Genomic DNA, 27399 nt, shown 5'->3' with positions numbered 1-27399 from the left:
AGACTGGTAGTTCTAGAGCCAGACCCTCTGGGTTCAAATCTAGACTCCCCTACTTCCTAGTGATGTGATCTTGGACAGGGTGTTTCATCTCGCTGCACCTGAGTTGCTTTGAATGTTAAGTGTGGAATATGATGGTACATCCTTCATAGAAGCGGATGATGGATGATTAAATGAGTTAATTAGCATAAAGTGTTAATAACAGTGTTTGACATAGAGTAAGTACTCAGTAAATGTTAGCTCTTATTATTGTTCATCACTGTACCGCTAAGTATTTGATGGACAGATGATCAGATAGATGGCTGTAGACCAACGCATGGGTGGATTGAAGAATGGAAGTATAGGTAAGGTGGAAAAGCAAGGAAGCTCAAATCGGTATTGTGGAAAGAGGGAATGGCCCATACTTCAAGACATAGTTAAATTCCAAGATATTGGGTCCCATTAAGATAAACTTCTCCTGTTTGGTTACTTTCAGGCAGGGCCTTAAAGAATCTCCATCAATACCTAAATAGACATTTCTCCAAAGAAGACATACAAATGGTCAATAGGCACATGAAAAGATGCTCAACATCGCTAATTATTAGAAAAATGCAAATCAAATCTACAAGGTACCACCTCACACTGGTCAGAATAGCCATCATTTAAAAGTCTACAAATAACAAATGCTGGAGAGGGTGTGGAGGAAAGGGAGCCCTCCTACACTATTGGTGGGAATGTAAACTGGTGCAGCCGCTATGGAAAACAGTATGGAGATTCCTCAAAAAACTAAAAATAGAGTTGCCATATGATCCAGCAATTTCAACCCTGGGCATATATCCAGATCAAACTATATCTCAGAAAGATACATGCAGGGCTTCCCTGGTGGCGCAGTGGTTGAGAGTCTGCCTACCGATGCAGGAGACATGGGTTCGTGCCCCGGTCCGGGAAGATCCCACATGCCGCGGAGCCGCTGGGCCTGCGCGTCCGGAGCCTGTGCTCCGCAACGGGAGAGGCCACAACAGTGAGAGGCCCGCGTACCACAAAAAAAAAAAAAAAAAAAAAAAAAAAAAAGAACTTACAAAATGTTAACTTCCTCTTGAAAGAACAAATACCATATGATATCACATATATGGAGTCTAAAATATGACACAAATGAACTTATCTACAAAACAGAAAGAGACTCGCAGACATAGAGAACAGACTTGTGGTTGCCAAGGAAGGGTGAGGTGGGGATGGAGTGGGAGTTTGGGATTAGCAGATGTAAACTATTATATATATGTATAACTGAATCACTTTGCTGTATACCAGAAACTAACAACACTGTAAATCAACTATCCTTTAATAAAATACATTTAAAAATTAATTTTAAAAAAAAAGAATCTCCATCAAGCCTTATTCAGTGATAAACCTAAGTATTTGTTTCTTGATTTCAACAGAGGAAAAAAAAATCACCACAACCCAACTATCCCCTCCTTAATTAAACTAACAGTGCATTTCCTAACTTAACTGTAAAAAATTTTTTAAGGTACAATAACTAAGTTTAATGTGATTTTAACGCTAAATTGATTCATTGATTTATTCATTCTTATGTTCCTCCCTCAGACACGTATGGGATTCCTACCACGTGTCAGACGCTGTGATAGGTACGGGTGGTTACCAAGTCACATAAGCTATTGTCCCTATTCTCAAGGAACCTAAGACTCCTAATAAACTTTATAAAGAGATTTCAAATAAATATTTATACTCAATATACCTGATCAAAACAAAGCAAATGCAGCAGCAGAAGCTGTTTTATAAACAGGGGGCCACAGATGATGAAGGATCATCCTCAGTCTATTGTTCACCCCAGCTCAGCTCTGTCTTCAGTAATGAAGCCTCCAGCAGAGGCTGCTCAGTCCCAGCTGGAAGGTATTTGCATTGTTGTCACTCTATTTATGACAGCAACTCATGTCTGGTATTTTTCTTTTTGCCCAGAGGATTCTCTTTCTGTAATTTATTACAGAATTCAAGACCATTTCATTAGGAGGAAATGTGCCATATCATTATTATAACAACTCTCCCTATTTTTGTTCAGTTTTGAAACTGACAATTTAAAGACTATTTTTAGCTCAGTCATGTGCGATTATTTGTTTCCTTATTATGAGAACTTTTTTCCGTCGGACTAGTTAACATGAATTTTATGCTCACATATTATGTCACATGCTCCAGTTCAATTTATTTTAAAGCAGATTCTTTGGGGGAAAACTGTAAAGCTAATTTGAATTGATTCTTTAGAGATTCCATTTTAAATGAAGTGCTATAAAATTGGCAGACAAAGTGAAAAAATGGAATTGAATTCTCTTCTTCAGCTACTCATTGGATTCAGAAATCTTTTTGACGGTGCCAAGGGTTTTGATATAATGTTTTACGCAATTTTCCTAACATTTATCTCAAACTCCACTGCCTTTATTTTGGTTGTTCAACTCAAAATGATTTCCTGATATTTCCATAGATAAAAGCAGAGTTCTTGCTAAAGGAACTATTTGGTGCTCTGATACAAACTTCTTACCATCTACAGTGGTGCCCGTCTATAAAACATCTGCTGTAAAGCGGGTATTTTAATTCCAGAGTGAATACTGAACATTTGTGGACAAACTTTCTGAGAGACGTGTGGAATAAAACTGCATCTCCAACTTCCCCCTATTTGGCCCCAGTTTATATTTCTGCCTTCCATATTTGATGGATTTACAGCTTGAGGATAGCGTGAGAATAATAGGCAAGATGCCTGATGGCTTAATTTCCTGTCCTCCACGGCCCGAGAGGAGACCATTGTTCGTCAGGGCAGGGGGCTCCGTGCTAATCAGAAACAGCCGTCACTGGTGGGGAAAGGGACCCCGGGATTGGTCCATCTGATTGCACTGGATGATTTATATCCGATTATTAACAATCTAATGGAAAATACATAGCAAACACATGTCTACAATTTCACCTTGAGACACACGTGTTTTCCTTGATGTGCTTTTAAAAGGGAGTTTTATTTCACACTCATCTTTTGCCCCGAATTCCCTAAATCACATCCGTCATTTCTATTGGTCCAGCTAGTGGGCTAAGAGGCAGACTCGTGGAGGGCCCTCGCCCAGTTTTGCTCTGCTCCCATTAACTGCAGCCTCAAGTACTTGGAGTTCCTCCCCTAAACTCAGGCTGGTCTTGAAAGAAGCAAATCACTGCTGCATGTGTTTTTGTTCTGATTACAAAGAAGATAATTGTGGGAAGTGGGAGCACCTGTTAGGCTCCGGGGGAAGAAGGAGGCCCCGGGCCAACTCCTCTATCAAAGACACAATGCTTAGGGCTCCCTCTTCCTTGCAGGGGCCCCCAAAAGCTCTAATTTTAGTTAAAATGAGTATTAAAATGAATATCTAATAATAAATCCAGCCTACATAGTATTTTTTATACCAAAATAGCCTTTGCATATCATCTTTTATTTTTTATAGAGGAAGGGGCACGTGACCTTTATACCAAAATAGCCTTTGCATATCATCTTTTATTTTTTATAGAGGAAGGGGCACATGACCGTCATAATGCGGCCCGGAGCGGAACAGACCCTGAGGAACACGAGATAAGGGACTGACTGTGGGGTTACACTGTGACCGTGGGAGCTGGCGGCGAGGTCTCAAGGAGTCCCTGAGTCATACGCCTCTGCGTGTGAAAGTGGGCCTGAAGTTGCTGTAGGTCACAAGGCCGGAAATTGGGAAGGAAACATGGATATGACGACAGTGGTCTCAACCCGGGGTGACTTGCCCCCCCAGGAGACATTCAGCAAAACCTAGAGACAGTTTGGGTTCTCACAACTGCCGTGAGTGTCGCTACCAGCATCTGGTGGGTAGAGGCCAGGGCGCTGCTAAACACCCCACAATGCACAGGACAGCCCCACGCAACAAAGAATCATCTGGCTTAAAACAGCATCAGTGCTGAGGCTGAGAAACCTCAAGGTTAAGGTAAAGAAAGGCTGGGACCTGCGAGGCCGGCTGGAGCCCATGTTTGTCTCCCACAGCGTCCAAGCTCCATGCGGGGTGACCCACGGAAGCTGCTGGCGCCCTGTGCTGTGCAGCTACGCTTGCACTTGGCCGAGGACTTGGAAAATCCGAAAGAGGATGTTGGGCATTGGCTGAGAGGCTGCAGGCCGCTGCCCGCTGCAACAGGTGGACAGCAGAAGAGCTGCGGCAATGCGCGGTGCCCTGCACCGCCCTTCAGAGCGTAAAGGCTGCTGCTTCACCGCCACCTTCTGCACCTCATGCTCACTTCTCTCGTGGCTAAGCCCGGCGCGGAGCCACATGGGGAGCGGCGCCACATGGGGAGCGGCACGCTAGGAAATGTAGTTCCCGCTTAGCTCAGTTGCCCTGGTAACACAGCTCCGAGGTGGACCATGTGGAGCTCCGCTCACCAGCACTTTTCACTTAGGATGCAGCTTTTCCCCACCTCACTCCCAGCCTTGCATGCACTTCAAGGAGACTTGGCATTTCAACTGTTTTCATCTGCAAACAGCTGGTGTGCTTTGGACGGAGAGTTGTGCGTCCACATCTGTTCTTTCCTTCAGGAATAGAGTCATGGCTGGACACACAGCTGCCTGGATGGACTACGTGTCCCAGAGGCCCCTGCAGGTGTAGCTGTGACGTTAAGTACTGACCACAGGGCTCTGAGGGAGGCAGCTGGGCCAGCTCCCGAGCTGGGCCTTCAGACACTGGCTGTGCACTCCTCCGCGTGCTCTGCCCATTTCCAGCTGGAACCCAGAGGTGGGGGCATCAGCTTCAACCGCGCAAGGACAAGAGCAGAGCAGCAAGACGGAAAGATTCTGGAGGCTTTGAGGTCCAGAGACTCTTTAAGCATCCTTTTTCTTAAGGAGTTCTGAGTGAGCAGATTAGTCACTTATGTTGCCGATGATAAGAGTCAACTCAAATCCACTGAAGCAGCAAAACGAGTATATTTGCTCATGTAATTGGGAAGTCTGGGGTAAGAATTTCAGGCATAGCTGGATCTAGGGGTTCAAACGATGTCATTAGGGCTCTCCATCTCTCAGTCTGGGCTTTCTGCAGAAGTCCAGGGAAGATGGCCTTCAGAAATTCCAGGCTTAAAATCTCCTTATAGCTCATGACCCAGGAGAAGACAGGAGCCTCTCTCTTCCAACATATATTCTTAATTATGCAGAACAAATGCTGGATGGTCGTGCTGGGATCACAGGCTCACCCCTGAACTCATTACTCTGAACCCCAGAAGGAGATTGAAATGAATCTGTAAAATCACTACCTGCAACAGTCTGCTTGAGAAGTTAACCAACATTACCAGGGGTGAAGACAGTGCCGAAGAGGGGGTAAAGTCAGGAAGTATAAGCTGGGGTTCAGAAGATGGAAAATCATGCTCACTGGGGGGCATTTGGAAAGGCTTCGCAGCAGAGGTGGGATTTGAACTGGGCCTTGAAAGACTTAGAGCTTAAAAATGCATAAAGAAGAAAATACTGTACTTTCTTTTCTGACCATTTTCAAAGGCTCAGGCAAGCTCAGTAGCACTGTGGGATGGAAAGGATCCTGTTGTTTTTCTTTCCTCTGCCATTGGTTCGGGATGAGAAGTGCTTCCCTTTGAGCACTGAATCCTTCCAGAGGCGGACAAACATGGAGAAGAGTCTGGTTGCCAGGACACACATCTCCAGCCCAGGCGCTCTCATGTAAAGCAAGAAGAAACGTCGTGCTTCTCTGTAACCTGCAGAAAGGATGGTGAGTGTAATTGGCAGTTCCCTTAATCAGTCCAGAAAGGCTTGTTATATAAATAAATGATTCCGATATGAAGTGACTTACCATAGGAAACAGGCATTTCTCCTTTTCATTTTTCATATTCCTGGAATGCTTTCTTTTATGTTTGCAGTGGAATAGGCTTGTAATTTTACTGCACACTTATTATTTCCGAAACTATCTAGTGTTAGGATTTTACAAATACATTTTTATGCAGTTTCAAATAGCTTAGTGATTTTCCAATTAAGCAGGCAACCAGAGCCTGTGTGACTCATTTCTTTAGGACAGGGGTCAGTTATCTGGGATGGAGATGCCCCTTTGGCCAACCGGGGCGCTATTGGCTGGCTTCAGGAGTATGGCAGCTGGCTGTACCTTAAAAGGTGGTGGTTGTGGCAGTGATGATGGTGATGATGATGATGATAGCAACTATTGATCATACAGGTGATGCAGCCAGGATATGAACACCACTCTCCCCTGTTCTAAGGAGACTGCCGTACCGTCTTTCCTAGAAAATCGAGGTACCTTTAGTTTGTTTGATGGCTGCAAGAGCATCCAGGGATTTATCATTTCCTAGTTGTTTGATGATGAAATGATTTCTTTAGGTACAAAGCTCTTTTCATTGATTGTACCTTCATGCAGGGAGTAGAGATGTAGCCATATTTGCTTTAAGCTTAGTCCCTCTGGATCAGTTTGTCCTTAGAGCACCTTGGAAGCAGTTCAGAAGCTCAGCGTCTGTTATCTGTCCCCTTAGGGGGCAGGGGCCACAACACTCCTGTGGGACTACAGTGAGTCCTAAAGGATTCCTGACCTCAGGTGGGTGGAGCCACACAACCAGTTTAACTTAACTGGATTGATTTCACTGGTGGGGTGGATCATATTAGTCCTCAATCATTTGCTCACCCTTTCAATCCCCACCCATTGCCATGTGACTTGCAGTGTCTCTTATGGTTGGAGCATACTTCTCCACCCCCTTGATATTGGGCTTGGTGCCATGACTTGCTTTGTCATGGGCAAAATGAGATGCGAGCAGGAGAGATTGAGTGACAGGTAAGGGTAGAGGTTATAGCAGACTTCACTCTTACTCTTGATCATTTGTTCCTCTCTGTCTGCCGTTAGAAAGGCATAACCCCAATAGGCACTGCTCTTTCAGCCCAGGTTCTCACATGGAATGAGAGTGAGAAATACATATTTGTTGTTGTAAGCCCCTGAAATGTTAGGGTTGTTTGTTACAACAACATAACCAAATGAAAGCTGACTGATACAAATGGTCATTTATTGTCCTACACAGTTCAATGAAAAATAGTCCAACTAGATATATATGTATATGTGTATCTATATAGTTGAACTATTTTATATAGTATCGGTAGATACATGGATATAGACTGAGGTTGTGACAGGTCTATCCGAGAAAAACTAATTCTAAGAAAACTAATGAACTACAGTCAGATTAAACCAACTATAACAAGAAGCCACTTTTGCATATGAAACTTGTAAGAGCTATAAATGTAATTGTATTGGAGAGAGAGCACTGCAACCAGGCGTTCGTGGACATTGTTAACTGGGGTATAAATTAGTATAACAGTGCTGGAGATGGATTCAGACGTAGTACTGGTAATAATAATAGATGACATTTATAGAATGCTTTTATGTGCAAGGCACTACTATTTGAAGTCTTATTAACCTTACTTGAATTAATGAAATTGGTTTACATGTACTAGCTCGCTTAATCCTCATAACAACCTTGTCAGGAGAGGTATTATTATTAAACAATATATTTTAAAAGGCTTAAAAATTTGAGCACAGATGTGTGTTCTCTGACCCACATGTGGGAATTTATCCTAAGGAAATAATTAAAGATGGGGTATAAAGTTTTAATGTAAGAATGTTGATGGCAGCATGGTTTATAATTATGAAACTAGGAAGCAATATAAATATCCAAAAGATGGGGATCTTTTAAATAAATTGAGCCATTTAAAAATGATATAAAAATGTAGCGTGGACATGAAAGGACCTTTATATTAAGTAAATGGTGTAGCTTGTAATAGTGCAGTCCTGTGTTGTCTGGTACAGTCGCCACGAGCCACATAAGCACTTGGAATGTGGCTAGTCTGAATTGAGATGTGCTGTAAGTAAAGGCTTAGTATGGAAAAAAAAGGAATATAGAATATCTCATTAATAATTTTTACATTGATTGCAATGTTGAAATGATAATATTTTGGACATGCTATTCAAATTTATTTCACCTGCCTCTTGGTACATTTTAAATATTTATTTTATTTTTAAAAAGAACAATTGTATATGTTTAAGGTATACAACATAATGTTTTGATACATATATAGAGTGAAATGATTACTACAGTCAAGCTAATTAACATATCCATCTCCTCACATAATTTCTTTGTGTGATGAAAGTACAAATCTATTCTCTTAACAAATTTCCAGTACACAGTACAGCATTATTAACTATAGTCATCATACTGTACATTAGATCTCTAACTTCATTCATCCTACACAACTGCAACCTTGTACCCTCTCACCGACATCTCCCCATTTCCCCCATCTCCCCACCCTTGGTAACTACCGTTATACTGCCTGCATCTATGTATTTGACTTCTTTTAGATTCCGCATATAAATAAGATCGTGCAGTATTTTTCTTTTGGGGTCTGGATTATTTCACTTAGCAAAATGTCTTCCAGGTTCATCCATGTTGTTGTAAATGGCAAGGTCTCATTTTTTTAAGGCTGGATAATAGTCCATTGTCTATATATACTACAATTTCTTTATCCATTCATCTGTCAGTGGACATTTGGATTGCTTCCATATTTTGGCTATCGTGAATAATGCTGCAATGAATGTGAGAGCACAGATATCTCCTTGAAGTACCAATGATTTCATTTCCTATTATATAAGTTTAGAAGAGGGATTGCTGGATCATATGGTAGTTCTATTTTTAACTTTTTGAGGAACCTCCTTACTGTTTTCCATAGCGGCTGCATCAATTTCATGCCCACTAACAGGGCACAAGGGTTCCCTTTTCTCCACACCCTCACCAACACTTACGTTTTCTTTTTCATTATAGCTATCCTAACACGTGTGAGGTGATACCTCATTGTCGTTTTGATTTGCATTTCCCTGATGATTAACGTCGAGCACATTTTCACGTCCCTGTTGGTCATTTTTATGTCTTCTTTGGAAAAATGTCTATTCAGATCCTTGGTCCATTTTTTAGTCGGGTTGTTTCTTTTGCTATTGAGTTGTCTTTGTACTTTAAAAAACTCTGGATACCAGAAAAACTTAAAATTTCATGTGTGGTTCACATCTATTTTAGGCTTTGCAGTCCACACAGTCCCTGTAACAACTACGCAGCTGCTGTTTAAGGCAAAAGCAGCCACAGAAAACATGTAAATGGATGGACGTCTTGTGTTCCAATAAAAGTTTATTTATAAAAACAGGCAGCTAACCAGCAGGGGCTTTAATCTGCTGAACCCTGGTCCACACCAGTGTTCCTTAACCTTGGCCCTCTTGACCTTTGGGGCTAGACAGTCAGTTGCTGTGGGGCTGTCCTGTGCGTTGTAGGATGTGTAGTGGCATCCCTGGCCTCTACCCTAGATGCCAGTAGCACCACTTGCCTCAGTTTTGACAAATGAAATGTCTCCAGACGTTGCCAAATGTCCTCTGGGAGGAGGACAAAAATATCCCTGTTGGAGAACCATTGGTCTAGCCTATATGATTTTATTTTCATGGAAACAAAAATTGTATGCATGTCTAGGTGTTCTGGAAGGATACACATCCAAAGTGGTGGGATTACACTTTCCCCCGTCTCTTTGCTTTTCTGTGTTTTCTAAATTAAGCATATGTTACTTATTTAATATGTAAACACACACACACACACACACACACACTTGTGTAGAAAAAGAAAGCAAAAATGACAAAGAGAAAATAAGATGACAGAAAGAAATCCACATGTAGGAAAGAGCGAGCAGGTAGAGGGAGAATGCAACCTTGTCCCCAAAGGACAAGTTCTCCACCTGGTCAGGCCTTCAAGTACCACCCAAGATGTGACATCCACGCCATGGATGTGTGTGGGCTGATAGACCAATCTCCGAGTTGACAGTTTGGAAAGATGAATCTGCCACATGGAGTAGACAGGCATTTGCCGGGAGAAGTGTAAGTATTTACCAAAGAGAAACAGACTTGATTTTGATTTACACGTGACACCTACTCGGATTTAAGGCATACTGGGACCTCCACAGCTGGAACCTCGAAGGGGAAGGAGAAACAAGGGATTGGACAACATAACAGAATAAAACAGAAAGCTGACTCTGTATGGCTCCTTCTCACAAAGGCCCGGGTAGTAGCATTTTAGCAACTAAAAATCAGTGCCAATCTGCTGATATTTAAAATTCAGTAATCATAATCACAATCATAGGTAATATTTACTTTGTGCTTACCACGTGCTAGGCAGTGTGCCAGCAGATCTTCGTGGTTGTCTCATTTAATTTTCCATAAAATTTTTCCAAGTTCCGCGTGGTACCTGCTGTTCTTATGACAGTTTTACAGATGTGGAAACTGAGGGTCAGAGACAGTAAGTTATTGGCCCAAGTCACCCAGCTGGCAAGAGGTGAGACAGAGACTGTGGTGCGTGTTCTCTGAGCTGAGAGGTCCCTCCCCTCTCAAAGCTGGTGATCTAAGCTACAAGGCTGCACGTTTTCCCTTGGGATTCAAGTTCTCACTTTCAATGAAAAAAATATGGATTCCCTCAGAATTTCGTTTTTACCAGATCAGTCTTTGTGGGGAGGAAAAGATTTTGTTCACCCTCATCATTGGTGGGAAGCTGATAAGCATGTCAAGTTCAAGTACAATTTGAGCCATTTAATGGGGAGGTGGAGGGGAGGTGAGGCAATGGTCCAGGCAGGAAGTGATACTGAAAGTCCCATCCATGGCCTGGTACTGGGATGTGGGTATATCTCTTCCATCCAAAGAGGACCCTGATGGGATCTAACGGGGGATCTCTTTCATCCAAAGAGGGCCCTGGCCCATGTCTGGAGAGATGGAGGACACGGCAAAGAGAGGCACCAGACTCCTGAGGGAGGGCATTGGCAGTATCTAGACAGGGCACCATCATGGGGGAGGGGTTCAGGTCCACACCCATCCCATCTCCCCACCCCCACTCCACCTCCGGTCAGGGTCTCTAGGTACAGGTATAATAGGAGGAAGAACTGAAGCTAGAGATAGAGTGCTCTTCTCCTCAAGCAGATTCAGAGTCACAACCATCATTACCACGTCCTCAACTTGCTCCCCCATTCCAATCCCTTTAAACATCTTCAGCACCTCACTGTCCTCCCTTCCTGTCTCTGATGAAGCTTAGTTCCTGTTCCCATCCCTTGATGTCCTGGATCCCATTCCCTTCTGCCTCTCCTGAAACTGAATCCCACCCCGCATCCCATCTCCTGCCTAGAAAACAACCCCCTCCCACAATAACCCAATATCCCCGTAAGAAGTTAACCTTCTGTTTGTTTGTTTATATTATTGTTTGTTTATGTATGAGAGAAAAGTAGGATTATAGGTACGGTTCCTCAGAAAACAGACTCCGAGACAGATATTTATTGGGGAGCACTTGTGGGAACAGTACCTGTAAGAGAGTGAAGGAAAGATTGGACAGTAAAAGAAGTTGAAGTTCAAAGCAGTTGCAAAAGAGGCCTCAGCCCATCCCATGGGGAACTCTGAATATGGGATGGCCCTTCAGAGATGTCTTGAATTGAGGCAAGGGGCTGAGTGCCTTAGTCCTTTGGGCGTCTTGGCAACACATCACAGCATCCACTACAAGTGCACTGAAGGATTCTGGCTGATTGTGGTGAGACTCTTGGGGTGGCTGAGTGACTACCTTCAGGGTCAGATACTTAATCTCTGAGACCCAGAACCTGAATTTTCTTTATGTGTCCATAGATAATTGGCATCTCCATGACAAGGTCACACTAACTAAATTCAGACAAGACTAATGAATACACAGCAAATTGATTTGTTTACAATGAGACCATCCTTTTGCAGTGGTCAAAATATTTGTGTTCTTTATCTCTAACACCCCTTTTCCCAGGTTCAAGTTGAAACAGGAAGCAATTGGGCTCCAAGAAATCTCTCTATAAGAAGAAAAATTGAAGCCATTCAATTATTCTTCTTCCAGAGATGGGATGAGTAAGATGCCAGAAATGTTTATGACATGATGAAGACAGAATATGTTTCTTTTCTCAACAAGAAAAAAGAGAAGTGTAGGAAAAGAGATACAGGAAAAGCATGATCCAAAAAGAGGCAAACTAAAATGAACCATGATTTTGAGTCATTGATGGAGTGTAATAAAAGAGAATCAGACCAAGCTACTGGGAACACTCTCCTTAAGTCACCCAAGAGGTGTGACATGGGACCCAAAAAGAAGAAATGTGGTGCCGACACAGTCCTTGGCTCTCCAGGGAACAGCATCTACCTACTCAAAATAATTTTGTTTTTTAATTTATTTTTGGCTGCATTGGGTCTCTGTTGCTGCGCACAGACTTTCTCTAGTTGCGGCGAGCAGGGGCTACTCTTCATTGCGCTGCGCGGGCTTCTCATTGCGGTGGCTTCTCTTGTTGCGGAGCACGGGCTCTAGGTGCGCAGGCTTCAGTAGTTGTGGCACGCGGGCTCAGTAGTTGTGGCTTGCGGGCTCTAGAGCGCAGGCTCAGTAGTTGTGGCTCACGGGCTTAGTTGCTCCATGGCACGTGGGATCTTCCCAAGCCAGGGCTTGAACCCGTGTCCCCTGCCTTGGCAGGCGGATTCTTAACCACTGCGCCACCAGGGAAGCCCTACTCAAAATAATTCAAATGCAGTTTTTGGGTTTTCAACTCAGAATTAACCAGCAGACCAAGCAGAGAGGACTTATGGTTACAGAACAGAATGTAATGCTGTCAATCAGAACAATGGAAATGCATAGATCAAACTGACAGAAGTTGAAAGAGGAAAGCGGGGGAGCTAATATCTTCATCTCACACTGTGTGGAGTTAAGAAATACTGTGTCAAGTTCATGGCATGAGAATATAATTTTAAGTACATTAAAGTATACTTTTATGAAAGTAACCCAAAGAAGAATTAAAAATAATACTGAGACTACCAAAGTTTGGAAGGGAGAAGGGGCAGTAAAAGCAGAGTAAGTAAACTTTCATCTTCTATTATTGATAGGTAAGGTACAGTATTGGTAAGTTAGGAAAGAGAGAGGTAAGCTTATTATTTACAGTTATGGGGTAACCACCAGACACATAAACAGAAATGGTCCAGTGGTTGGCTTTGGGATGTAGTTGTGGATAGAGATGATCTGAGGGGAAAGAATGTTACTGCTGTAGTATTTTTTTATCCTTATATACGCATTCCTTTCAAATTTTGAAAAATACGTGTAATTTTTAAATTACCAGGTAAAGCTTAATTATTAACCAGAAAGATGTTTGGTGGGTATAAGCTTGGCCTGATTTGGGGACAGATCTCCTACATTCTGGGAAAGCCAGCGAAATTCCCTTCACCAGCAATGGACGATTCATCTTTGGTATTCCCCCAATTTCAGGACCTGTCCCTACCAAAAAGACATGGGACTACACAGATGCATTTTAATTGGCTGGACTCCATTTCCTGTGCATTCCAACAACACAGATCAACGTGAAAGTCATCTGACCTCTCCCAGAGGAGCCTGTTTCAATCATTTGTGGCTCAAATAGGGCATAACTGGAACAGTGGTTCCCAGCTGTGGCCACACGCTAGGCTCTCTTGTGGAGCTTTAAAAATGTATTCTGACCCAGGCTCCACCTCAGACCAATGAAATCTACGACCCAGGATTTATTATTTTTTTAAAAAGTCCCCAGGTGTTTCTACTGTGCGGTTAGAGTTGATAATCCTCCACCCGGTCATTCTGTGTGTGGCTCCCCAGAATCATAAAGCACATTCACCTCAAGGCAGCTCACACTTCTCTCGTCATCACAATGCTTTCATTTCTTCTTCTCAACACAGCATTTGAACCTCCTCATAAATCCTCCTTATCTCAAAACTTTCTCCCTTATTTCTTTGAACCCCACTCTCCCTGATTCTCTTCCTCTCTGCTGAGCCATCTCAGCTACTTCCTAGGGTCCTCTTCCCCTGCCTTCTTGGGACTCTACTCTCTGTACTGTTTCCAGTCTCTCAAGGATTTTAACTACCTTCTTGACCCACCATTATCATCGTGCTCAGGGTGGCTCCCAAATCGTCCCCTCCATCCCAGCTCTCTCTCCTCTGAACTTCAGGACCTGGAGATCTGATTTCCTGCTGGGCATCTCCACTTTGATATCTCACAGGTACTTCAAACAAGACCTGCCCCCATTGGAACTCATCATCCTTTCTCCCATCTTTCTTGCTGTGTTGAATGGCACTGGTTGTCCAGCCCATTTCGGTTATACAAACACAAACTCCAGGACTCCTCGAGACACTTCTGTTTTCCTCCTCTGTACACCATCCAACTCATCTTGTCTTAGTCAGCCCCCTTCTGTTTCATCTCTGTAGCTCGGCTTCAGGTCAGTCCAACAGCATCTTTTCACTGGATATCTGCAACGATCTCCTACCCAGTCTCCCTGCCTTAATCACGTGCCCTTTCAATGCTCACTTGGGCCAGAGTGATCCTTCCAAAGCACAAATATGACTGTGTCAATCTCCTGCTTAAAACCCTTCAATCGCTTCCTCGTGCCCTTCCAAGTCCAAACTTAGAAAGGTCCACCAGGCACATAGTAACTCAGTCCTCCCTGCCTCTCCAGTTTCAGCACCTGCCACCACCAACAAATGCCCTGTGCGTCTCCCCACACTGTGTCGCCCTGCCACGCCTCTAATCTGCCAGCCTGCTTCCTTGCTGCTTTCCCCTGTGGTCTCCTGGGGCTGGCATGCCCTCCCTGACTTTCAGCTGTCTCCTCCTCACGCTTCAAATTTTTTCTCAGGCCTCACCATCTCCATGCCGCCTCCTCTTCCTGGGTGCCTATCCCAGGGCCTGGAAAACAGTAGATGTACTCAAGAAATGTTTACAGAATTACGAACACATAACACTGTGAATTTCAGAGACACTGTGAATTTCTTACTACATGAAGAAAGTGAGAAAGAGAATTATATAACTTATCTCTAATTCTCAAATGCCTTGACTTTAAAGGAGGCTTTTCAGTGTACTCTAAAGAGCCCTGGTGGGGGGGTCCCACAGAGCCCCCTCAAAGACCCTCAGTGGGGATCCTCATTTTAAACAAGACTGCTTTATTTTCATCAATTTTATATGTTGGTCTTCTGAGAAAGGTCTAGTTGGGTTTTTTTGTTTTTGTTTGTTTTTGGCTGGGTTGGGTCCTCGTTGTGGCACGCGAGCTTCTCTCTAGTTGTGGTGCGTGGGCTCTGTAGTTATGGCACACGGGCTCTCTAGTTGCGGCACACAGGCTTAGTTGCTCCGCGGCAAGTGGGATCTTAGTTCCCCAACCAGGAATCGAACCCGCATCCCCTGCGCTGGAAGGCAGACTCTTAACCACTGGACCACCAAGGAAGTCCCGAAAAAGGTCTAGCCTGAACGGTTTTTTGTGGCTAAGAAATATCTGAAAACCAATGGTCGAAATTATTCAAATAATTAAGGTGAAGTGTAATTTCTATTTGAATTACTTCCCTCCAAAATTCTCATCAATCTATGTTTCTTTTTTTTAGACAGACTAGCACAGGGATGTTTTCTCCTGGTTTTACTTAGTGTCTTAGTGACATATTGCCTTTTTTTCTTTTTTAGCTTTAAAAAGAAATTCTTATTTTGAGTGGGTAATACATGCATATGGTCCAAAAGAAAAAGGCGGGAATTCAGTCAAAAAATCAGCCTCCCCACAAACACGCATCCCCCATCTCCAGAGACAATACTGTAGCTGGCTTCAGCGTGTCCTTCCAAAGATTTCTATGCAGGCGTCACTGCTCTGGTGGGCAGGAGGCACATCCTCTTGCCAGGGACAATGGAAGGACAAGCCTTCTAAATGCCACTGATGGTTTAATCATTGCACACTCAGAATGGCCTCGGAGAGACACCTGGTCCCACTATCCAGTGACTGTCAGGAAGAAGGGCTTGACATCAACCCTTCCAACATCAAAACCATTTTTGGCAGACAACTTCTAGCATTTGCTTGGCTCATATCCAAATACCCATTTAGGTCAGCTTATTTACTTACCTAGGGGCACATTTTCCTCCTAATACATTTTGGAGGAGTTATCAGAAAATTACACTACTTAAGATGAGACGGTCTGTGGGTGCTTTACTGAGATTTTTTTTTAGAGTAAGTATCTGCTATTTCAGTAGATGGTGTTGGGACAGTTGACTCTCACAGGGGAAATAATTAGAAAATCTTACCTATCCCAATCACAGAAATAAATTAAAGATGTACTGAAGATCTAAACGTGGTGAAAATGCTCTAGAACTATTAGAAGAAAACATAAGAAAAAAACAGAATTGTGAGGAAATAAATTATGAATTTTGGAGAGGAAAGGTTTGGTTTCTTTTTTAGATGACACAGAAAAGAAAAACTATAAATAGAGGTACACCTGATTACACCTAATTAGAAAACTTTTGTCAAAATAACACCATGAACAAGATTAAAAGACAAGTGGTAGCCTGGGAGAAGGATTTATAAAACAGCTAGCAGACAGAGGATTATTATCTAAAATGTATATAATTCCCACAAGTCAGGTAGAAAAAGACATACAACCCAAAGTGAAAACATGCAAAGGATATGAACTGAGAATTTATAGAAGAAGAAATAAGAATGGGCAATGCATGTATAAAAAGATAGTCAACTTCATATATAATTAGGGAAGTGCAATTAAGAAAACACTTTTTTTGCCAATTAAATTGGCACAAAATTTTTAAGTCTGAGGATATTAAATGTTGGCTAAGATGTGAGGGAATTAACTGGTCCTCTCATTCACTGTCAGTGGGAGTGTAAATTGACACATGCTTCAGAGAGCAATTTGACAGCATCCTGAAAGTTTGAAAATGTGCCTCCTGTATAACCCAGCAATTTCCTTTCTAGGTATTACTCTAGAGATACTCCTGCACAAGGAGCCATGTTCAAGGATGCGTATTTATGCTTTTCCATCTAAATGTCCAGCACTAGGAGAATGGCTAAAAACACTGTAGGCTGTGTATTCTGTGCAATACTTTGCTGCCTGTATTACTTTGCTCGGGCTGCCATGACAAAGTACCACAGATCAGGTGGCTTCAACAGAAAGCAGAAATCTATTTTCTCACGTTTCTGGAGCCTAGAAGTCTGAGACCCAGGTGTCAGCAGGGTTGGTTTCTTCTGAGGCCTCTCTCCTTGGCTTACAGATGGCTGCATTCACTCTGTGTTCTCACATGGTCTTCTTTCTGTGTGTCTGTGTCCTAATCTCCTCTTCCATAAGGGCTAATCATATTAGATCAGGGCCCACCCTAATGGCCCCATTTTAACCTAATTATCACTTTAAAGACCCTATGTCCAAATAGTCACATTCTGAGGCACTGAGGGTTAGGACTTTAACATACGACTTTTGGGGGCACACAATCCATCCCACAAAACAGCCCCCACGAGGAATGGGTGAGATACACATCTAACAATGCAGCTTCAACTCAGAAAACAATGTGGAGTTGAAAAATAGTTGCAAAATCTATGTTGACCAGCAAAATAGTATGTACCATATGCTACCACTCACCACTATGGGCATGAAACACACACACAAACCTACACAAATATCTTTTGTTTATGTATAAACATTTCAGTGTTCTGGAAGGATCAATTCAAATGCACTGGAGGTTGCCTCCATATCAGTTGGTTAAACGTGACTTTAGCTATATGTAGTACTTTATTTCTTTAAAAAATATTGGAAGCGGGCATAGAGAACAAATGTATGGACACCAAGGGGGGAAAAGGGGGTGGGATGGACTGGGAGATAGGGATTGACATATATACACTACTATGTATAAAATAGATAACTAATGAGAACCTGCTGTACAGCACAGGGAACTCTATTCAATTCTCTGTGGGGACCTAAATGGGAAGGAAATCCAAAAAGGAGGGGATATATGTATACATGTAGCTGATTCACTTTGCTGTACAGCACAAACTAACACAACATTGTAAAGCAACTCTATCCCGATTTTAAAAAATTAAAAATATTGGAAGCAAATATGGTGAGATGTGAATGGTTTGTAATTCTAGGTAGTATAATATGGGAGTTTGGTTGTTATATTCTTTGTAGTTTTTATATATTTAAATTTTTAAAGAGGTTAAAAAAGCAAAAGGGAAGACCAACTCATCCATTCCTAAAGATACTTTACATTTATTGTGGGGTGAAGTCCAACCATAAAGGAACTGCAAAGCAGGACTTCATTTCACCTCTACCTCCCTAGCAAAGCGTTACTCCTTCCCACTGCATTTTGAGGTCATGCAACTACAGGATGCTTTAAGGATCAGCCCTCTGATCTTCCTTTTGAGTTCATTATAAAAAGGTGGTCCATGGCCTTGTCTACCACCCCATACTATTTTTCCCTGATGAAGACTAATTTATCCTGGAGATATTTTCCTGAAGTGATAAATTCCTTTTAGAGTGAAGAGGGGCATAAATAAATAAAACAAGTATAATATCAAATGCAATAAACATTTCTCCGCTGGTGGATAACAGGCTCATGCTTTTAGAAGGAGGAAAGCAACCTTCACGGAACTCCTACCATGTACCAGGCACTCTGCTAGAAGCCTTAAATAATTGTCACTTGAATTTTCATTTTCATAACCTTCTGAAGCAGCTTATGAGGAACAGTAAGTTTCAGTAACTTGTCCAAAGTCACATAGTGAGTGATTAAACCAAACTAAATTCAAACCTTAATAGAATATTTTGATGAAAAAAATATTTGGGAAGCCATAGTATTTTATGACTCTATAGGGAATGGAAGAGGGGAAAGAGACAAGTTCATGTTAATTTGTTGAAAATCTAGGGGACTTCCCTGGTGGCACGATGGTTAAGAATCCGCCTGCCAATGCAGGGGATACGGGTTCGAGCCCTGGTCCGGGAAGATCCCACATGCCGTGGAGCAACTAAGCCTGTGAGCCACAACTACTGAGCCTACACGCCACAACTACTGAAGCCCGCGTGCCTAGAACCCATGCTCCGCAACAAGAGAAGCCACCGCAATGAGAAGCCCGCGCACTGCAACGAAGAGTAGCCCCCGCTCGCCGCAACTAGAGAAAACCTGCGCACAGCAACAAAGCCCCAATGCAGCCAAAAATAAATAAATAAATAAATGCATTTTTTTAAAAAATCTACTTCCAGAGCAATAATTCGAGACTTTTCATCCCAGTTTTGAAATGAGGAGACTCAAGCTCAGAGAAGTAAAATAAATTTTGTTTTTGTTGTTGCTCATGATGACAGAACAAACAAATCTATGAGGTAGGTCTATTAGAATGAGAGAAAAGGTTCAGGGTGAGGATCTTCCATGGAAAATACGTCGTATCCTTGGCCCCACTTCTTTTGTCCCATTGTATTGGTCAGCTCTGGCTGCCATAACAAAGTACCATGGTCTGGGGAGGCTTAAACAGCAGAAATGTATTTTCTCACAACCCTGGAGACTAGAAGTCTGAAGTCAAGGTGTCGGCAGGGTTGGTTTCCTATGAGGCCTCTCTCCTTGGCTTGTAGACGGCTGCCTTCTCCCTGTGTCTTCACATGGTCATCCCTATGTGCGTGTCTGTGTCCAAATTCCCTCTTCTTATAAGGGTACCAGTCATATATTAGATTACAGCCCACCCTGATGACCTCATTTTAGTTAATTACCTCTTTAAAGACCCTGTCTTCAGGTACAGTCCTGTTCTGAGGTACTGGGAGTTAGGATTTCAGCATAGGAATTGTGGGGGGATGCAATTCAGCCCATAACACCCATTACTCAGGGTGAGGGTCACTCCACACACAGCCCATGCTACTGAGGAACAGGTTGTTGACCTGGAGAGCTGGTAGTCCAGAAAAAAAAAAAAAAAAAGAGAGAGAGAGAGAAAGAGAGCCCTAAGTCATAGATCTCTAGAGGGATGATTAGGGCAAAAGCTGCCATTTTCATAATGAATAATTCCTTATGAACTAGTCTCCATTTCATTTGGCTCATGTTTCATTTCCTTTAGTTATGCTACTGTTACAGTGTTCAGACAGAGCTAGGAAAAGAGAAACTATTTTTTCATTGCATGAATGAAATCACCTAACACCCAGATAAAGCAACTTGTGTTTCCTGCCCAAATATAATACTGAACTTGAAAAGGACAAGCAAATGTCAGCTTGAATGGGTGATTCTCATTGTTATTATTTACCAAAATGATCTATTTGGGGAGAGAAAATGGTCTTCCTTAAACTAAATGAAGTAACTTATTTCCTTGGAATGTAAATCTTACAGGAAAACTCCTCTACTTTATCAAGTGATTGAGTGACTCTCTGCAAGAAGATGAGCGTCTTTCTCACGAGTGACCTGTATTTGTCTTGAGATCGTTCAAGAGGAAAGAAAATCTTGTCCCCACGACCTTATTTTTTAAAAAAATCTCCATTTCAGAAGTACCGCGTAGCTTGGGACACTGTTTTCCTCATTTGTATTGACTTTCTCTGTTGGCGCACATTGCGTCTCACAGCTTTAATTATCACTTATATACAGATGATATTCAAATTTGCACTTCATTTCCAGCCCTTTCAGATGATGTCACCCTTCGCCTCGCCCCAAATTTGGCTCATGTCTTGTCTTGGATGAGCCACAATTTTCTCTGATTGAATATGGATGAGATGGAGGCTTTGCAGTTTAGTTGTAAATAAACTCTAAATGCCCTGGAGTTAATTTACCTCATTGATATCCTGCCCCTCCAGTTAAGAGCAAGAGTGTTCTGTGACTGACTCTGAATTATTCTCCTTCATTCATCAGAGATGACCCAGCCAAGGGATTAATCTCCACAAAATATCGCACAGCTGAAATTCTGCCATGATCTTTGGAAAGGCTTCCAATCAATCCCCTGTTTACGGTCTACTTGGAATATGGCTGTCCTTTGGCCTTGCTCTGTGTACACTATCCCAGGACACATTTTCCTTCAGGCAGCTGTGCTAGTTTCTTGTGCACTGAATAAAATGTAATTTGTCAAGATCTTGGCCAGATTCTCTGCCTTCATATAAACTAGCTTTTGAAATGTCTTAAAATTATGGTCTCTCCTTTTCAAGAGTTGCTTGCTGTTTTGTTTCATCATGTGGTTGGAGAGGTACCCTGCATAGCACCTCGATACTCACAGAACGCGCTGTCTTAAACAAAAATGTGTATTTGAAAACACTAGGAATATTTCATCATAAGCGTTAACCTATGAGAGCCTGACACATAATAAGCCATATGCACTCAATATGTACTTGTTGGAATAAAGACTGAGTAAATGAATTTGTGATCCTTTGACCCATTTGTGGGTTTTGCTGCTGTAGTTATTTATAACATTTTTATCTACCTCTTAGGTTATTATGTAACTGTGCTGTGTAATTATTATTTCAACTAGAACATATTGGAACTCTCCATTAACATAACTGAAGGGTATAAAATAGAATGTTTGGAGTTGTCAATTAGCCGATTTGTCTTGTGTTGCTTTTCTTCATTATTTCAGTGTAGCTAACGGTTCACTCAGCACGTTTTAATTAAAAACAAACATATGTGGGTCCGCTAAGAACTCTAGTATCTGGTAGTGCAGTTAGACAAAGATGGCAAATATTTCTAGCAGTGACCATATGATATCTTCCATTCATCTCAGCATAATCCTCCGAATCTAATTATTGGGAGGATGGCAGCTGCACTCGGTTAGGCTTTTCTTTATTTTTACAGAGATGTGTTTTTTTCAGCCGGTTGTATGGTAGAGAATCAGCTGCTGCTGGAGTCCTTCCCAAGGCTGAAGTCCCAGCATCTACAGGACTTTCCCCCAGTTGCTTCCATTGCAACATTACCCGTTTGTTCCTGCCCACGTGCCATCTGGCCTGAAGATGTTCCAAGGAAATGTATGGTCTTCTGACAAGCTCTCTTTCTCTGTTTATACAAATATATTAGGTATATAATTATGACCTGAAGGTATCAGCATGGAGCAGGTGCCACCAAGGAAGCCTCATTGATGGGTGTGGCATTACCTGCATGAAGTTACCACGTCCTGTCCTGGGGGCTGGTCTTCAGCTTTGCAGACTCAGAAGCATGATTCTGTCAGCTTAATTTCTTACTAACTGAGGATGCACAGGAGAATGTATTCATTTAAAAAGAGGATTATGACACTTGAAAATATGCACTCACACCAAATGTCCCTCTAGTATGATAATTGAGAATGGGGACTCTGGAGTCAGACTACCGGGGGTCAAATCCTATTTGTGGGGCTTACTAGCTATGTGATTTGGAACACCCTGCTTAATTTCATTACATGTGGCAGACAGCCTTTAGGGGGATCCCATGGTCCCTCCCTCCTGGCATTCATACCTTTGTGTCACTCCCCTCCCCACAAGTGTGGGTGGGGCTTGTGACAAGCTCCTAATCAATGGAAGGTGGCAAAGGCACTAAGACGTACATGATTAGGTGCATGGGATTTTGCAAGAGCATAGCACCCATCTCGCTAGAGTTTCTCTCTGTTTCTGTCTCTGTCTCTCTCTCCTTGAACCCATGCTTTTGGAGTGCTGAGCTGCCATGTAAAAGTCCAGCTACACTGAGGCCACCATACTAGAATGACCACATGGAGAAACCAAATAGAAATAGAGATGCCCAAGGAGCTGCCTATCTTCCAGCCCTAGCTCCCAGCTCTTTCGGGTGTTCCCAGTCCAAGCCCCAGACGTGTGTGAAGAGGTCTTTGAGATGATTCCAGCTCCACTCACAGGCTGACTGCAGCCGTGGAGCCACCCCAAGTGAGAATCACCCAGCTGAGCTCAGTCAGTTCCAGACCTGAGTGAGAGAAGAAATGACGGTTATTGTTTCAAGCCACTGTTTGAGGTAGCTTGTTATGTAGCAATGAAGAACTTGAAAATACACACATGCCCACACTCACGTTTGTATGCAAATGTATTCATACAGACACATATCCAGTTTGACACACACACAGTCACACAGCTTGGTAACTAGTGGTTTGGTATCAATGCTATTGTCACGTTTACTATTATATCCTAGATACTTACCATCTCTAGCGTCAGCACACGTGGTTTTGATTATTTGCAAATCCCAGATCCATGATGTATGGTCATTTATAATTTTGCTGAGCCATGAATTTGGGTCCCAGGCTCGTGGGTGGGAGCGAGTTTCTCAGCTAGTGAGTGATCCTAGCTGACTGCCAGCACAAATAGGATTTTGTTCTCTACTAGTCATTCCTTATGCAATACTTTTTTAAAAAATTTTATTTATTTATTTTTGGCTGTGTTGGGTGTTCGTTGCTGCACGCGGGCTTTCTCTAGTTGCTGCGAGCGGGTGCTACTCTTCCTTGTGGTGCGCGGACTTCTCATCGTGGTGGCTTCTCTTGTTGTGGAGCACGGGCTCTAGGCGCGCGGGCCTCAGTAGTTGTGGCACTCAGGCTCAGTAGTTGTGGCTCACGGGCTCTAGAGCGCAGGCTCAGTAGTTGTGGCGCACGGGCTTAGCTGCTCCATGGCCTGTGGGGTCTTCCCGGACCAGGGCTCAAACCCGTGTACCCTGCATTGGCAGGCAGATCCTTAACCACTATGCCACCAGGAAAGCCCTGCAATACATTTTTGATGTAATTTTTTTTAAATGCTTTGCTCCCCCCAAAAAAGTGCTAAAAAATATCAGCTGACTGCTAGTCTTAGTGATAGAAGTGAAAGGAAAATAAAGAGGCCTGAGAAATAGAGATTCCCCACCTAATAATAGACATTTCAAAGAACAGAATGCCAAATGTGATGGCAGCTTGGCTTTTTGATGTGAAAACAGTTAAAGGATGCAATCCCCAAGCCAGGGAGCATAATTGGGTAAGTCATTTTGGTGAGAACCCCAACCAGAACATGGTAGTTTATAAAGTCATTAGAAACCTCAAGACATCATTCATATTTTTCAGTTAGCATATAGTGCATTTTGGGAGAAAATTTATGCATAGTTACATTCACCAATTTGTGGGATATTTGAAGGTGTAGGGACATCTCTTGAATTTCAACAGAATGTAGTCCTTAACTTCACATATGAGGTGCTCTGCTAGGCTTGTGCAGCATTCATAAGAGTGTAAGTCATGGTCCTGCCCTTGAGATGCATATAGTTTATCCAGGCAATGAGAAACAAACAAATGGTGAGTTAAATATTATCACACTCAAGTGTGGTGGTGAACATCACCTATGATTAATTAGTGTAGAGAATAAGGGCTGTTAGTTCAGAGGAGAAAGAGCAAGAATTTAAGATCTCTCAAAGGAAAAAGTCCAAGCCACTTAGCCTGGCACTCAAGGCCCTCCATAATCTTGTCCCAACTTTACCTCCAACCTTCTCTCATAATATCCTCTATATAAACAACCCTTCTAGTCAATTTGGTTGATTCATTAAGAAATACACCTGCCTCTCATTTTATACCCTGTTAATTTAAGGAGTTTGAAATAAAATGAAAGCAAAATGAGCAACTTTAAAATGTGTTTTTAAATGTCATCTTAAAGAATTACATTCTTTAAAATGAACAATGAATGAGCAACACACATGCACATAAAATAATTTCAGAATAGCACAATTTAAACTGCTTGCCAAATTGTTTTAACAAAAAATTCCTTAGCAATGGTGATTATAAAAATTCTCATGCATTATCTACCATGTTCCTTTCCCCTTCTGGCTAGCTGGAGTGGAGTCAAGCCCCAGGGTGACCTTGGAACCTATGTGTTGAAGATGGCAGAGCCTCAAGCCGCTGGGTCCCCTGAATGAGTGTGTGAAGGAAGGTCACCTAGCAACCAGGATGGCCCCTGTCAAATGGCTACAGGTAGACGTAAGAAGTAAATGTCTGGGCTTCCCTGGTGGCGCAGCGGTTGAGAGTCCGCCTGCCGATGCAGGGGAAGCGGGTTCGTGCCCCGGTCCGGGAAGATCCCACACGCCGCGGAGCGGCTGGGCCCGTGAGCCATGGCCGCTGAGCCTGCGCGTCCGGAGCCTGTGCTCCGCAACAGGAGAGGCCACAACAGTGAGGGGCCCGCGTACCGCAAAACAAAACAAAAAAAAGAAGTAAATGTCTATTGTGGTTGGCCTCTGAAATTTGGGGTTTGTTTATTATGGCAGCTTGCTTCTTAGGCAATTTGCATTATCTTAACCAATATGGTCATTTAATTTGAAGAAGTGAGAAAAAGCTACTAACATAAGAATAGAGGTTACCAGCTGCACTGACAAGGGCTAACAGGACAGTTCCCATCAAGAGTATGGATTTCGGCACCAGACTGCAGGATTGAAAGCCAGTTCTGCCATTTACTGGGTATATAACCTTAGGCAAGTGTATTAGTTGGGGTTCTCCAGAGAAACAGAACCAGTAGGATGTGATACATATGTAGAAAGAGATTTATTTTAAGCAATTGACTTATGTGATTGTGGAGGGTTGGCAAGTCCAGAATCTGATGGGGGAGGCCAACAGGCTGGAGACACAGGAAAGAGTTGCACTTCAAATCCAAAGGCAGTCTGTTAGTGAACCAGGAAGAGCCAATGCTGCAGATGGAGTCCACAGGCAGTCTGCTGGTAGAATTTCTTCTTGCTTAGAGAGAGGTTAGCTTTTCGTTCTTTTCAGGCCTTCAACTGATTGGATGAGGCCCACCCAGCATTATTGAGGGCAATCTGCTTTGCTCAAAGTCCACTGTTTTAAATGTAAATCTCATCCAAAAACACTCATAGAAACATCCAGAATAATGTTTGACCAAATATCTGGGCATCATGGCCCAGCCAAGTTGACACATAAAAGCAACCATCGTAGGAAGTTAATCTCCCAGTGCCTCAGTGTTCTCATCTGTAAAATGGAGATAATAAAAGACCCTATCCTAGTGGGTGAACATGAAGGCTAAATGAATCAATGCGTGTGTTTAGAATAGTGTCTGCACATAGTGCTCAGTGAGTGTTTGCTCTTGACTATTATTATTATTAATTAGTATTGTCATAGGCTTTGGCTGTATGCTTCTCTCTGATGAAAACGCTAAGAAAAAATGTAAGCAGGGCCACCAAGAGTAACAGGATTGTTTGGCTGGGAACACCAGTAATGTGATGAGAGACTTCACACATTAAAATTCTCATAATGTAGAAAATGGAGACTTGCATACTCACATTTGCAGGCTATATTGGCCAGTGCTCCATTAGTCAGTGGCTATTTTTTTCTTGTTATTCCATGAATAAATTTTAATATATTCAACTTTCCCCATAAACTGCTTATTTACTGTTCATATTAATGCAATATAGCAAAAACATTTACATGACTGGAATCTTTTGCAGTCTACTAGAGCATTTCTCTTGCATTTCTTTCCCTTCATTTCTGGTGAGAAAATTCATTTTTGCTCTACATGTTTTTGAATTAACTGTCACTTCTCAGGAATGCAATATCAGCGTAAATCAAGAAGCTGATGTAGAGTGGAATGATTAAGAATCTGGCTTGTGGTTGGACAAAATTGGGCGTGAGCCTTTCCAAGCCCTGGCTTCTTCACAAAGTGTTGTTGTGAGGATGGAATGGTGAGTCTCAGCACAGTGCCTGGCACTCAGGAAGCACTTGGTGAATGGGAACTATGATGATTCCTTTCATTAGGAATTCTCTGTATTGTTGTTACAATGTTCCACCTTGCACTGGGGAGACCTAGCATCCTGGGTCCCTGAATGACTGTGTGGAGGAAGCAACCAGGATCACCACTGTCAAACTGTTACACATGCAAGGAGTAAACTATTGTGGTTAACCTTTTAAATTTGGGGTTTGCTCAGAATTCCAAAGGATACATGCACCTATTTACAATAGCCAGGACATGGAAGCAGCCTAAATGTCCATTGACAGAGGAAGGGATAAAGAAGATGTGGTAATATATACAGTGGAATATTACTCAGCTATAAAAAGGAACAAAATAGTGCTATTTGCAGAGATGTGGATGGACCTAGAGATTGTCATACAGGGTGAAGTAAGTCAGAAAGAGAAAAACAAATATCACATAACATCACTTATATGTGGAATCTAGAAAAATGGTACAGATGAACTTATTTGCAAAGCAGAAATAGAGTCACAGATGTAGAGAAAAAACTTATGGTTACAAAGGGAGAAAGGGGAGGTGGGATGAATTGGGAGATTGGGATTGACATATATACACTACTATGTATAAAATAGATAACTAATGAGAACATACTGTATAGCACTGGGAATTCTACTCAGTGCTCTGTGGTGACCTAAATGGGAAGGAAATATAAAAAAGAGTGGATATATGTATATGTATAACTGATTCACTTTGCTGCACAGCAGAAACTAACACAACATCTTAAAGCAACTATACTCCAATAAAAATTAATGAAAGATAGGGCTTCCCTGGTGGCACAGTGGTTGCGCGTCCGCCTGCCGATGCAGGGGAACCGGGTTTGCGGCCCGGTCTGGGAGGATCCCACATGCCGCGGAGCGGCTGGGCCCGTGAGCCATGGACGCTGAGCCTGCGCGTCCGGAGCCTG

At 42.6% G+C, this 27399-nt stretch overlaps 1 protein-coding gene across 4 annotated transcripts in view; it reads left to right on the top strand.

The window, feature by feature from the left end:
• The window catches only part of EFCAB11 (EF-hand calcium binding domain 11), a 251543-nt gene that overhangs the window by 170298 nt on the left and 53846 nt on the right, over window positions 1-27399 (top strand). For 3 of the 4 annotated variants that reach the window (XR_003682138.2, XR_003682140.2, XR_003682139.2), the window contains exon 7: window positions 24579-24718. Coding sequence is in view for 1 of the 4 variants with exons in the window: in XM_007126962.4 (XP_007127024.3) it covers window positions 24579-24663 (85 nt within the window). In the remaining 3 variants the exon portion in view is untranslated. Of the gene's footprint in view, window positions 1-24578; window positions 27356-27399 lie in introns of those variants that run through there. The other variant, XM_007126962.4, reaches the window with a different exon arrangement.

The sequence above is a fragment of the Physeter macrocephalus genome, chromosome 11 (genome assembly GCF_002837175.3).
Source record: "Physeter macrocephalus isolate SW-GA chromosome 11, ASM283717v5, whole genome shotgun sequence".
Lineage (NCBI taxonomy): Eukaryota > Metazoa > Chordata > Mammalia > Artiodactyla > Physeteridae > Physeter > Physeter macrocephalus.
The sequence above is the reverse complement of the archived record's forward strand: the minus strand, read 5'-3'. Positions and strand labels throughout refer to the sequence as shown.